This window comes from Staurois parvus, unplaced genomic scaffold, assembly GCF_062004578.1.
Source record: "Staurois parvus isolate SC_StPar_1 unplaced genomic scaffold, SC_StPar_1.0 ptg000512l, whole genome shotgun sequence".
NCBI classification, from domain to species: Eukaryota; Metazoa; Chordata; class Amphibia; order Anura; family Ranidae; genus Staurois; species Staurois parvus.
In genome coordinates, this window is record NW_028318308.1 from 929,470 (window position 1) to 943,967 (window position 14,498).

Here is a 14,498-nt window from a genome sequence, read left to right on the forward strand (position 1 = left end):
ATTGATACCATTGAATGGCCCCCACGCTCGCGTGACCCAAATCCAATAGAACACCTCCGGGATGTCATATTTCAGTCCAACCGACGCTGCCAGGTTGCACTTCAAACTGTCCAGGAGCTCAGTGATGCCCGGTCCAGATCTGGGAGAACATACCCCAGGACACCATCCACGGTCTCAGTGGGAGCCTCCCCTGATGTTGTCAGGCATGCATACAAGCACGTGGGGGCCACACACACTACTGAGGAACATTCTGAGTTGCTGCAATGACATTTCAGAAAAATGGACTCTCCTTCGGCATCATTTCCTCACTTTGATTTTTATAGTCTTTGAATTTAGCCCTCTGTAGGTCGATCATTTTCATTTCCAACAAATGATGGGGCGTCCTCATGTTCCTCACACATCACCCCGTCCATATCAGTATAGAGATCCAGCAAAAGATTCCTCCTCATTGAGATCTGATGGGTTTTCGAAGTCTTCCTTTCATTTTTTTGAGCTGTGTATATGAAGTTCAGCTCCCGTTGAACAGACTAAAAGTCCAAAGTTCAGATGAACACATAAAATAGTTGAAGTTCGCTTCAAAATTGTGTTTGAACTGAACCTTGAACTCATCCCTCTTAGCCACAAGTTATCCCTGTTCGGGAAGCCTCGACAACAGCTAGTCTGTCTTCACTGACAGGGTGAAGCCTGTCCAATCAGTAACAGAAATGGTTAAAGCACAAGAGTTTGGGGCCATTAGGGTCTGACAGATTCCAGATGGAGACTGGACTAAAGGAAGGAAAGGAACAGTGTTATTCTGAAGTGTAACGGATTACAACTACTCAGTAATGTAAGTCTTGGCATTCTCCACCCAGGAGGAGCATGGTACTGCTGGCCCCAGGCTCATTGTAGTACTCCCGTATGGATGTTGGGAGAAGAGCATCAATAATGGACAATATGGCTGACTAAGAGAGAACAGTTTGGAAGTAATATATTTTAGACTGGACCTAAAGGCCGTATAACATCTCCAGTATTAGAGTTCTGAACATTTAATAATTCATGATGCAAAGGGTCTAATCTGCAGATTGACTATTACGTTCCAATAAAACCTTCCATTACTTTTGCTTCACTTCAAAGTCTGGACATTAATTTTCATCAACATTGCATCCATAATGATAATGGTGAGGAGAGGATGAATTTGCAGGGTGTAATGAATGTGTCTATGTGGGCCTGCTTTATGAAGAGCAAGGATGAAACAAGTAAGCAAGACTGACTGATGTGGAAAAAAACTCTGGTGCCTTGAGGAGCTGTCTTTGGATTGTCCTTTGTGTCCCCTGAATGTGACTTGAGGAGCTGTCTTTGGATTGTCCTTTGTGTCCCCTGAATGTGACTTGAGGAGCTGTCTTTGGATTGTCCTTTGTGTCCCCTAAATGTGACTTGAGGAGTTGTCTTTGGACTGTCCTCTGTGTCTTCTGAATGTGATCTAGGGAGCTTCTTTGGACTTTCCCCTGTGCCCTCAGAATATGACACGTGGAGCTATTTTTGTATTATTCTCTGTATCCCCTGAATGAGAGTTGAGGAGCTGTCTTTGGACTGTCCTCTGTGTCCACTTACTGTGAGTTGAGGAGCTGTCTTTGGACTGTCCTCTGTGCTCTCAGAATATGACATGAGGAGCTGTCTTTGGACTATCCTCTGTGTCCACTGAACGTGAGTTGAGGAGCTGTCTTTGGACTGTCCTCTGTGCTCTCAGAATATGACATGAGGAGCTGTCTTTGGACTGTCCTCTGTGTCCACTGAACGTGAGTTGAGGAGCTGTCTTTGGACTGTCCTCTGTGCTCTCAGAATATGACATGAGGAGCTGTCTTTGGACTGTCCTCAGTGTCCACTAAACGTGAGTTGAGGAGCTGTCTTTGTATTATTCTCTGTATCCCCTGAACATGAGCTGAGGAGCTATCTCTGAACTGTCCTTTGTGTCCACTGAACATGAGTTCAAGAGCTGTCTTTGGACTGTCTTGTGTCCATTGAATGTGAGTTGAGGAGCTGTCTTTGGACTGTCCTCTCTTTCCCCCTGAATGTGAGTTGAGGTACAGTCTTTGGACTTTGCTCTGTGTCCACTGAACGTGAGTTGAGGAGCAGTCTTTAGACTGTCCTAGGTATTCCCTGAATGTGACTTGGAAAGCTATCTCAGGACTGTCCTCTCTGTCCCCTTGAATGTGAGTTGAGGAGCTGTCTTTGGACTGTCCTCCGTGTCCACTGAACGTGAGTTGAGGAGCTGTCTTTGGATTATCCTCTGTATCCCTTGAATGTGAGTTGACTTTGATAGAACTTTAGATGGTTCTATGTGTTTCCTGAAAGTTGTGGAGTTGTCCTTAGATAATCCTCTGTATTCCCTAAATGTGGCCTGAGGAGCTGCCCTTAAACTGTCCTTTGTGGGGTTTTTCGTTAATGTGATTCAAGGAACTGTCTTTGGACTGTCCATTGTGCCTTCTGAATGTGACTTGGGAGTGGTCTTAATGTCCGGAGTCCTCAGAAATGTGGATATGACTCAGCACTAAAAACCAGATATCAAGTACAATATTTCTAAATCTATCTGCACAAATCTCCTGGTCACATTGGATAAACTCCTCTACAGTTTATAAAGGCTGAAAATGTACAAGCTGGTAAAATTCAAGAAGCTGAACAAGAGTCCAATAAATGACACCTAAACCTTGAAGGCCGTCCTTTAACTGCACTGCAGGGGGTGAGTCCCTTCCTATCAATGGGAAGTGATGTATGAGACAGAAAATAATCTCCTATCAGTAAAGGCATCATTCACTTCAATATGTATGTTGGTGCCGAGTTCAGTGATTATAGGACCTTCCAGTGGTCCTTATCATATTCTCCCAGCAAAATAAGCTGTACACAACCTTATCCTGTAGGGGGAGCTCTCTTCCATGGCTTTACAGAAAGACTCACCAGCAGGAAGCAGGCGCCTAGTAACACTGCTTTCATCTTCACATCCAGGTCCTTCGGGAACTGGATCCCAAAATTATCTGCATCTGTGAAGATTTCCTTAGGTAGTCCGGTCCACTGCTTACTGATCCGACCCACACTGCGAGACTCACATAGAGGCTTCACCTGAGACACAGAGAGGACGAGAGTGAGAGGAGGCTGAGGGGAGAAGAGAGAGGGGAGAGAGGGAAGAGAGAGGAGGCTGAGGGGAGAAGAGAGAGGGGAGAGGGAAAAGAGAGAAGAGGCTGAGGGGAGGAAAAGAGAGAGAGCGGAGAAGAGAGAGAAGGCTGAGGGGAGGAGAAGAGAGAGAGAGTGGAGAAGAGAGAGGGGAGAGGGAGAAGAGAGAGGGGAGAGGGAGAAGAGAGAGGAGGCTGAGGAGAGGAGAAGAGAGAGGGAGAAGAGAGAGGAGGCTGAGGGGAGGAGAAGAGAGAGGGGAGAGGGAGAAGAAAAAAGAGAGACAGAGAGCAGAGAGATGGGGAGAGGGAGAAGAGAGGGGAGAAGAGAGAGAGAGAAGAGAGAGAGGAGAGGTATATAGAGGGGAGGAAAGGGAGAGGTATATAGAGGGGAGGAAAGGGAGAGGGAAAGAGAGAGGGGGGAGAGAGAAGGAAAGAGGAGAAAGAGAGAGGAGAGGAGGCTGAGAAGAGAGAGGGAGAGAGAAGAGGGGAGGGGGAGAGAGAGAGAAGAGGAGGGAGAGGTGTAGAGGGAAAGGGAGAGAAAGAGAGAGGAGAGACGAGAGAAGAGAAGAGAGAGACGAGAGAAGAGAAGAGAGAGATGAGAGAAGAGAGAGACGAGAGAAGAGAGAAACGAGAGAAGAGATGAGAAGAGAAGAGAGAAGATAAAGAGAGAAGAGAAGAGGATAGGGAGAGGAGAGGGAGAGGAGAAGAGAGGAGAGGAGGAGAGGTCTGAGCAGAGCCCCAGATCAGATGAATGTGTAGACCTAGGTCTGCATAGAAGGGTGAACAAATACAAATATGTGAATTAGAAGCTGATCATTAATGAAGAAAAGTCATCATTTTATTTATCAAAATGCAATACAAACATCTCAGTATCACTTACATGGAAAGATTTTTCATTTCAATTATAAAACAAACTCATAACAACACTTGTAATAAAAGTAAACATCTCACAGAAATTCCTATTGGCCACCAATGATGAGATTGTTGTTTTGCCCCATGATATCATTTGACGTATATCGCTGGAATGCACACTGAAGAGCAATCTGCTGAAGGGCTAAATCTGCAATGATCCAGTCTACACCCCAATGGTACAATGATGAGATCACAAGAATCTCTGTCCAAACCAGGAGATCCCACAATCCGTATTGGATCTCGGTGACTGGTGTGAGCTTGTGTTTATTGTTGCGTTAGACATTTGTAGTGTTTTATTTATATACACGGTCCCCCTTGTGCTGCTTTCATTCTGGTTTTATTCTCCTATACAAGTCACATGGAATGCAGCATGACTGGATCCCCAACACATCTAAAAGGTGAGATATTTTCCCCGACAGCTGTGTTGAACCTCCTCCCTAGTCTGACACCCGTGTACATTGCCTCTTACATTACACCTGTCATGTGCACATAAATAACCCTCAGCTGCGTACCCGGCACCCTCCTGTCCTTCACCTTCAGATTCACATCCTGTGTGGCCCCTAAAACACTTGAAGGCTTTTTTTGTCACTCTGAGAATGGGGTCCCTACATGGCCCCGAAGATTTTGTTTAAACTTTTTTATATTTTACATCATGGCCTCATGAACATATTGAGGTGTATGTGATGCAATGGCTTTTTCCTATCGAGCTACAATATGGTATCATGGTAAGCTGGGCGACATTTATCTAGTGGTGACAAGGGCATGGTGCTGGATGGGTTGGACTTTTACAAGCTTCTTGTCTGGCACCCTGCCAAAAGGGACCCGAGTGATACTGAAAATTTGGTGGAACATGCTTTTTCAACTTACTTTTTGTATCATGACCTCATTAAAATATTAAGGTTCATTTTGCGTGTTTTCCTAACTGATATTCTGAACTGGCATGATAACCCCACCGGTTCCCAAGGATTCTTTGCAAATTTGCTTTATGACCAAAACTTTGTTGATATTTTCATCTTGCCTACTACTTGGCCAAAAGTATAAGCCCCGATTCAAATGATGGAAATCAGAAGTCTCTGCTGAAAGGTTCTGGTAATACTCTATCATACAAAGTCATTGTAGACAATTGTGCTCTTACAACCTTGAGGTAACAGTTTGGTGAATACTTTTTTTCTGTTCCACCATGACTGTGACCCTCTGTACAAAGTCAGCTCCATGAAGATATGGTTTTACCTGTTTGGTGTGGAAGAACTGGAGTGGCCTGCACAGAGCTCTGACCTCAACCCTACTGAACACCTTTGGGATGAATCAGAGACCCAATGGTGAGCCAGGTCTTCTCATCCAACATCAGTCCTATATTTGAAGACTCATGATTAAAGAACCCTACCAATAACAGATACACTACAGTATATGGCCCAAAGAAGACAGACACCCCTCCAAATGATGGAGTTCAGGTGTTTCCAGTGCGGGGTCCTGGTAATACATCATACAAAGACATTGTAGACAACTGTGCTCATCCAACCTTGAGGTAACAGTTTGGTGAATATTCTTTTCTATTCCCCCATTGGCTGTGCCCCTGTGTACAAAGCCAGCTCCATAAAGACATGGTTTGACTAGTTTGGTGTGGAGGAACCCAGGTGTCCTGCGCAGATCCCTACTGAACATCTTTGGGATGAATTTGGATTGTTAGCTCTGTCTTCTCAACCAGCACCAGTACCTGACCTCACAAATTCCCACAGACACATTTCAAATCTTGTGGAAAGTCCTTCCAGAAGTGTGGAGGCTGTTATAGCCACAAAGAGGGAAAGGGGTGGGGGGCAACTCAAAGCTAGCTCCATAAAGACGTGGCTTGACCAGTTTAGTGTGGATGACCTCGAGTGTCCAGCCCAGAGCCCTGACCTCAGCCCTACTGAACACCTTTGGGATGAATTGGAATGCCAATGGTGAGTCAGGTCTTCTCAGCCAATATCTGTGCAGGTCAGGTACTGATAGTGGATGAGAAGACCTGGCTCACCACTGGCATTCCAATTCATCCCAAAGGTGTTCGGTAGGGCTGAGCTCAGGGCTCTGTGCTGGACACTCGAGTTCCTCCACACCACACTGGTCAAATCATGTCATTATAGAGTTTCCTCCTTTTGTGTCTATAACATCCTCCAATCTTCTAGAGGATGTATGTGCAATTTTGTGACCATTTGTGAGGTCAGGTACTGACACCCTCTAGAAGAGTGGAGGATGTTATAGACACAAAAGGAGGCAACTCTATAATGACATGATTTGACCAGTTTGGTGTGGAGGAACTTGAGTGTCCTGCACAAAGCCCTGACCTCATCCTACTGAACACCTTTGGCATGAATCGGAACTCTACTTGAGAGCCAGGTCTTCTCATCCTACATCAGTACCTGACCTCATGAATGGGTACAAATGCCCCAAAACATCCTCTACAATCTTGTGGAATGCCTTCCCAGAAAAGTGGAGGATGGTAAAGATGCAAAGGGGACAACTCCATATTAATGGCCATGATTCTGGAATGAGATGTCCAACAAGCTCATAGAGGTGCGATGGTCAGGTGTCCACAAGCCATATAAAGTATCTGTTAAGTGTTGGGTGACTATCAATAAAGACTTTCACCAACACCAAAAAAAAAAAAAGCTGTGGAAAAAATGTATGGGAAGGGTGGGAGCCGCCCAGATTCCTCCGCCTGCACACATTCCAACCAACACAGTGGAGAAAATTGGGAAATACTGTATAAAATATGAAGGATGAAGAGCATGAGTTTAACTAAGGAGTAAACATGGGGGGATGGGTAGAAACAAAAGATGTGTTTTTATATGATCACGAGGATGAATTTATTTTTGCAGCAAAAAACAAATTTGTTTTTGGCCATGGGACCTTATTTACTGAGTCCCGAGGATTAAATGATTGATGTCACTATTTATAGCAACATTGATTCAACATTTGTCTGATCTGTTCATTACTAAAGATCCTACAAGGATATTATTACTCTTTTAGATATTTCAGCCAAATTTAAAGCTGATCTCCTGACAGAAATGTTTAATCTGTATTCTAAAAGTCCCTTCTTGCATATCAAATAGGTTCTTAATTTTGCAGTAACAGCAGCAGCCAGACCATTCCCTACTGAATGCAGCATTTCCAGGGCTCAGTGTACCAAATGTACTGTTTGTAAGACCCGTAGTCACTGTGCCCATTCGTTCCCCGAGTCAGCAGTTGTGCCATTAAACCATTGCTCCTTGTAGTGGGAGGACCCCGAGGTCTCAGACGACCCATCTGTCCATTCCACTCCCACTGCCTAACTTGACTGACAGGCCAGGAGACTCCTGGTATTTCTTACCCACCATGACATCATACTTTGACTAACAAGCCAGTAGATACCTTGTCTGTCCCATCACCCATGACATCATTCCTTGACTGACATGCCTGAAAACTCCTGATCTGTCCTGCCTACCATAACATCAAATATTGGCTGATAAGCCAGGAGATTCTCGGTCTATCCCCCCCATCATGGCATCATACGTTGACTGACAGGCTAGGAGCTACCTTGTCTTACTCACCCACCATGACATCATACCTTGGCTGAAAGGTCAGGAGAATCCTCTTATGTCCTGCTCACCATGACATCATACCTTGACAGACAGGCTAGTAGACATCTGGTCTGTACTGCCCACCGTGAGATTAAAAATTGACTGGAAAGCCAGGGGACTCTTATGATGTCTTGCCCACCATGACATCATACCTTGATTGACAGGCTAGGGGAATCCTTGCCTTTCCCACTCACCATGACATTATAGCTCGACTGACAGGCCAGGAGACTCCTGATATTTCTCACCCACCATGGCATCATACCTTGACTCACAAGCCAGGAGATATCTTGTCTGTCCCATCACCCATGACATCATTCCTTGACTGACATGCCTGAAAACTCCTGATCTGTCCTGCCTACCATAACATCAAATATTGGCTGATAAGCCAGGAGATTCTCGGTCTATCCCTCCCGCCGTGGCATCATACGTGGACTGACAGGCTAGGCGATACCTTGTCTTTCTCACCTACCATAACATCATTCCTTGACTGACATGCCTGAAAACTCCTGATCTGTCCTGCCTACCATAACATCATATACTGGCTGATAAGCCAGGAGATTCTCAGTCTGTCCCAACCGCCATAACATCATACCTTGGCTGAAAGGTCAGGAGAATCCTCGTATGTCCTGCTCACCATGACATCATACCTTGATTGACAGGCTAGGGGAATCCTTGCCTTTCCCACTCACCATGACATCATAGCTCGACTGACAGAACAGGAGTCTGCTGGTTTGTCCCACCCACCATGAAATCATACTTTGAATGACAAACCAGGAGACTACTAGTCTATCCTGCATACCATATCATACTTTGGCTGATAAGTCAGGAGATTCTCAGTCTGTCCCACCCGCCATGGCATCATACATTGGCTGACAGGCCAGGAGATACCTTTTCTTTCCCACCCACCATGACATCAATACTTTGGCTGACAGACCAGGAGAATCCTCGTATGTCCTGCTCACCATGACATCATACCTTGACTGACAGGCTAGGAGACTTCTGGTCTGTACTGCCCAACATGAGATCAAAAATTGACTGGAAAGCCAGAAGACTCTTGAGATGTCCTGCCCACCATGACATCATACCTTGAATGAAAGGCCAGGAGACTCCTAGTCTGTCCTGCCCACCATAACATCATGCCTTGACTGAAAGACAACAAGACTCCTTGTCTATCCTGCAACCATGACCTAATACATTGACTGACAGGCCAGGGAGACTCCTTGTCTGTCCCACCCACCACAAAATCCTATTTTGAATGAACCTGGACCTTCTAGTCTGTCCTGCCCACCATGACATTATACTTTGACTGGCAGGCCAGGAGAGTTCTAGTCTGTGCTGCCCACTGTGAGATCAAAAATTGACTGACAAGACAGGAGACTCATGGTTTGTCCCACCCACCATGACATCACAGCTCGACTAACAGGACAGAAGACTCATGATTTGTCCTGCTCATCAGGACATCATACCTTGATTGACAGGCCAGGGGATTCTGTGTCTTTCCCACCACACCGTGACATCATAGCTTGACTGACAGGACAGAAAACTACTTGTTTGTCCCACCCACCATGAAATCATACTTTGAATGACAAACCAGGAGACTCCTAGTCTGCCCTGCCCACCATGACATCATACCTTGAATGACAGGCCAGGAGACCTCTGGTCTATGCTGTCAACCATGGGATTAAAAATTGGCAAGCCAGGAGACTCTAGTGACGTCCTGCCCACCATGACATCACACCTTGACTGATCGGCAAGAAGATTTCTGGTCTGTCCCTCCCACTGTAACATCATTCCTTGAATGACAGGCCAGGAGACTCCTTTTTGGTCCTTCCCACCATGACATCAGACCTTGATTGACAGGAGAGGCAATTCCTGGTCCATTACATTCCCCCCTCCCCCATTGCATGATGGGAATTATAATTTGATACCAAATTGTTGAACAGGAGAAGAGAGTCGATGTTGCTGCTTCACTGACCCTCCTCCCAATGCCCAGCTGCCTTCTCTCTTGTAAAGTGATGACATCACACACATTCAAAAAGGTACGTTTTACAAAGAACAATACAGGTGAAACTGGAAAATTAGAATATCATGCAAAAGTTCATTTATTTCAGTGCAGCAACTTAAAAGGTGAAACTAATATATGAGACTCATTCCATGCAAAGCAAGATGGTTCAAGCCGTGATTTGTCATCATTGTGATGATTATGGCTTACAGCTCATGAAAACCCCAAATCCACAATCTCAGAAAATGAGAATATTCCATGCAATCAATAAAACACGGATTGTACATAGAACAATATCGCACCTCTGAAAAGTAGAAGCTGCATATGTACTCAGTACTTGGTTGGGGCCCCTTTTGCAGCAATTACTGCCTCAATGCGGCGTGGCATGGAAGCTATCAGCCTGTGGCACTGCTGAGGTGTTATGGAAGACCAGGATGCTTCAATAGCGGCCTTCAGCTCTTCTGCATTGTTCGGTCTCATGTCTTTCACCTGATCTGAACCCCATAGAGAATCTATGGGGCATTGCCAAGAGAAAGATGAGTTTGCTGGCCAATCAAGCACAGTAATCCCACGGTCATTGAACCAGGATTTGGTGCTTTTGGCAGTGTGGGCGGAGCCAAGTCCTGCTGGAAAATGAAGTCAGCATCCCCATAAAGCTGGTCTGCGGAAGGAAGCATGAAGTGCTCCAAAATCTCCTGGTAGACGGCTGCGGTGACCCTGGACTTAATGGAGCACAGTGGACCAACACCAGCAGATGACATGGCTCCCCAAATCACCACAGACTGTGGAAACCTCACACTGGACTTCAAGCATCTTGCAGTGTGTGCCTCTCCATTCTTCCTCCATACTCGGGGTCCTTGGGCCTCTCCATTCTTCCTCCATACTCGGGGTCCTTGGGCCTCTCCATTCTTCCTCCATACTCGGGCTCCTTGGGCCTCTCCATTCTTCCTCCATACTCGGGGTCCTTGTGCCTCTCCATTCTTCCTCAATACTCGGGGTCCTTGGGCCTCACCATTCTTCCTCCATACTCGGGGTCCTTGTGCCTCTCCATTCTTCCTCCATACTCGGGGTCCTTGTGCCTCTCCATTCTTCCTCCATACTCGGGGTCCTTGTGCCTCTCCATTCTTCCTCCATACTCGGGGTCCTTGTGCCTCTCCATTCTTCCTCCATACTCTGGGTCCTTGTGCCTCTCCATTCTTCCTCCATACTCGGGGTCCTTGTGCCTCTCCATTCTTCCTCCATACTCGGGGTCCTTGGGCCTCTCCATTCTTCCTCCATACTCGGGGTCCTTGTGCCTCTCCATTCTTCCTCCATACTCGGGGTCCTTGGGCCTCTCCATTCTTCTTCCATACTCGGGGTCCTTGGGCCTCTCCATTCTTCCTCCATACTCGGGGTCCTTGGGCCTCTCCATTCTTCCTCCATACTCGGGGTCCTTGGGCCTCTCCATTCTTCCTCCATACTCGGGGTCCTTGGGCCTCTCCATTCTTCCTCCATACTCGGGGTCCTTGGGCCTCTCCATTCTTCCTCCATTCTCGGGGTCCTTGGGCCTCTCCATTCTTCCTCCATACTCTGGGTCCTTGGGCCTCTCCATTCTTCCTCCATACTCGGGGTCCTTGGGCCTCTCCATTCTTCCTCCATACTCTGGGTCCTTGTTTTCAAAATGAGATGCAAAAGTTGCTCTCATCAGAAAAGAGGACTTTGGACCACTGAGGACAGACCAGGTCTGCTTTTCTTTAGCCCAGGTAAGACGCTTCTGACGTTGTTTGTTGTTCAGGAGCGGCTTGACAAGAGGAATACGACATTTGAAGCCCATGTCCAGGATCCGTCTGTGTGTGGTGGCTCTTGATGCACTGACTCCAGCCTCAGTCCACTCCTTGTGAAAGTCCCCAACACTTTTGAATGGCCTTTTCCTGACAATCCTCTCCAGGCTGCGGTCATCCCTGCTGCTTGTGCACCTTTTTCTTCAACACTTTTCCCTTCCACATAACTTCCTATTAATGTGCTTTGATACATCACTTTGGGAACATCCAACTTCTTCTGCAATTCCCTTTTGAGGCTTTCCCTCCTTATGGAGGGTGTCAGTGATGGTGTCAGGTCAGCAGTCTTTCCCATGATTGGGATTCCTACTGAACCAGACTGAGAGACCATTTAAAGGCTCAGGAACCCTTTGCAGGTGTTATGGCTGAATGAGCTGATTAGAGTGGGACACTTTGAGCCGAGATTATTCCACCTTTTCACAATATTCTCATTTTCTGAGATTGTGGATTTGGGGTTTTCATGAGCTGTAAGCCATAATCATCACAATGGTGACAAATCACGGCTGGAACTATCTTGCTTTGCATGGAATGAGTCTCATATATTAGTTTCACCTTTTAAGTTGCTGCCCTGAAATAAATGAACTTTTGCACAAAATTCTCATTTTTTGAGTTTCACCTGTATGCCAAATAAAAAAATGTAAATTTTGAATGTGGAGGAGAAGAAGCAATGGAGAGATTTAGGAACTCTCCCGGAGTTCAGCTTTAGGGACACATCTTCAATAGACAGTTTGTAGTCCACCTTGGAGGCCATAGCAAAGGGTTGTCACCCTAGGAAGGAAGTGGCTGTGGATACACCTTGCTGGTAGGATCACCAGAATCTTTTTACTTCAAAACCAGAATTAAACTTTTTGAAAGACCCTAAAAACATACAAGAACATATTTGTTTTGAGGAGGGGGGGTAGTGGGGGGCAGGGCCTTGCCTCACCTGGAAGTTAACGTCTCCACAGCAGCTGGACATCAAACACGGCCCGACCACCTTCAACACCGGCTCCCGACTCTCCGTCATGAGCGAGTATTTGGGGACGAACGGGTGCCACGTCTGGACTACGTAACCGATGGTCTGACCCGGGGGGCATTGGACCTCCAACTGCGTGACAACAGACAGAATGGTGTCACCAACGCTGGAAGAGTCATGGAGGACCCAAGAAATGAATATACTACACGGTATCTATAGAGAGGTGAATATGACTGTACAGGGAGATCATGTTCTGAGTCCTCCGTCTCACCTCCTGTAGGCAGCAAGGGAAGCAGCAGCTGGAACACTTGAGGGGGCGGACGAAATGGATGACCTCCCGCCCCGTGTAGTCACAGACGTGCAGAGTGAGGGGGCGGAGGGAGCCGCAGCAGCAACGTGCGCACACTGTGCTCCTCTCCTGCACGGAGAATATCCGCTGACCCATTATATTCCGCAACTCGTACTGATTGCAGGTCTCGAAGCCCGTGATCGCTGCAAGGCAACCAGGAGGAAATCATTAATGGACGCCGACTTTTTTTTTTTATTTATCATCTGGTACATATTTTAATAGAAATCCAGAAAAATAAAAAAATTTGACCCCCCCTAGAAAAACATCACCACCAACCAGCACCCTCCTAATATAGGCAACGAGGAGGAAATCATTAATGGAAGCCGCCTTTTTTTTAAATTTATCATCTGGTACATATTTTAATAGAAATCCAGAAAAATAAAAATTTGTGACCCCCCCCCCCTAGAAAAACATCACCACCAACCAGCACCCTCTTAATATAGGCAACAAAGAGAAAAAATGTGTGCCCCCCCCCCCCACCATAGAAAAACATCACCACCAACCAGCACCCTCCTAATATAGGCATCAAGGAGAAAAAAAATTGTGACCCCCCCTAGAAAAACATCACCACCAACCAGCAGCCTCTTAATATAGGCAACAAGGAGAAAACATTTGTGACCCCCCCTAGAAAAACATCACCACCAACCAGCATCCTCTTAATATAGGCAACAAGGAGAAAACATTTGTGACCCCCCCCCCCAGAAAAACTTCACCACCAACCAGCACCCTCTTAATAAAGGCAACAAAGAGAAATAATCTGTGACCCCCCCCTAGAAAAACATCACCACCAACCAGCATCCTCTTAATATAGGCAACAAGGAGAAAAAATTTGTGACCCCCCCCTAGAAAAACATCACCACCAACCAGCACCCTCTTAATATAGGCAACAAAGAGAAAAAATTTGTGACCCCCCCCCCCTAGAAAAACTTCACCACCAACCAGCATCCTCTTAATATAGGCAACAAAGAAAAAAAATTGTGACACCCCCCCCCCCTAGAAAAACTTCACCACCAACCAGCATCCTCTTAATATAGGCATCAAGGAGAAAAAAAATTGTGACCCCCCCTAGAAAAACATCACCACCAACCAGCATCCTCTTAATATAGGCAACAAAGAGAAAAAATTTGTGACCCCCCTAGAAAAACTTCACCACCAACCAACACCCTCCTAATATAGGCAACGAGGAGGAAACATTTGTGACCCCCCCTAGAAAAACATCACCACCAACCAGCACCCTCTTAATAAAGGCAACAAAGAGAAAAAATTTGTGACCCCCCCCTAGAAAAACATCATCACCAACCAGCATCCTCTTAATATAGGCATCAAGGAGAAAAAAATTGTGACCCCCCCCCTAGAAAAACATCACCACCAACCAGCACCCTCCTATTTAGGCAACGAGGAGGAAATCATTAATGGACACCTTCCTTTTCTTTTTTTTTTCTTTTTTATCATCTGGTACATATTTTAATAGAAATCCGGAAAAATAAAAATTTGTGACCCCCCTCCCCCAGAAAAACATCACCACCAACCAGCATCCTCTTAATATAGGCAACAAGGAGAAAAAATTTGTGACCCCCCTTAGAAAAACATCACCACCAACCAGCATCCTCCTAATATAGGCAACAAGCAGGAAATCATTAAAGGACGCCGCCTTTTTGTAAAAAAATGTATCATCTGGTACATATTTTAATAGAAATCTGTAAAAATAAAAATGTGTGAACCCC

The 14,498-nt window shown here is 46.0% G+C and overlaps 1 protein-coding gene across 1 annotated transcript in view; it reads right to left on the reverse strand.

Annotated features, from left to right (window-relative positions):
• The window catches only part of LOC149451882 (phospholipid scramblase 1-like), a 53,640-nt gene that overhangs the window by 4,540 nt on the left and 34,602 nt on the right, over positions 1-14,498 (reverse strand). Inside the window, exons 5-7 of the mRNA XM_089690058.1 lie at positions 12,697-12,917; positions 12,396-12,557; positions 2,932-3,093 (exon numbers count right to left, since the gene is read on the reverse strand). Of these exons, the coding sequence (XP_089546184.1) occupies positions 2,932-3,093; positions 12,396-12,557; positions 12,697-12,917 (545 nt within the window). The remainder of the gene's footprint in view (positions 1-2,931; positions 3,094-12,395; positions 12,558-12,696; positions 12,918-14,498) is intronic.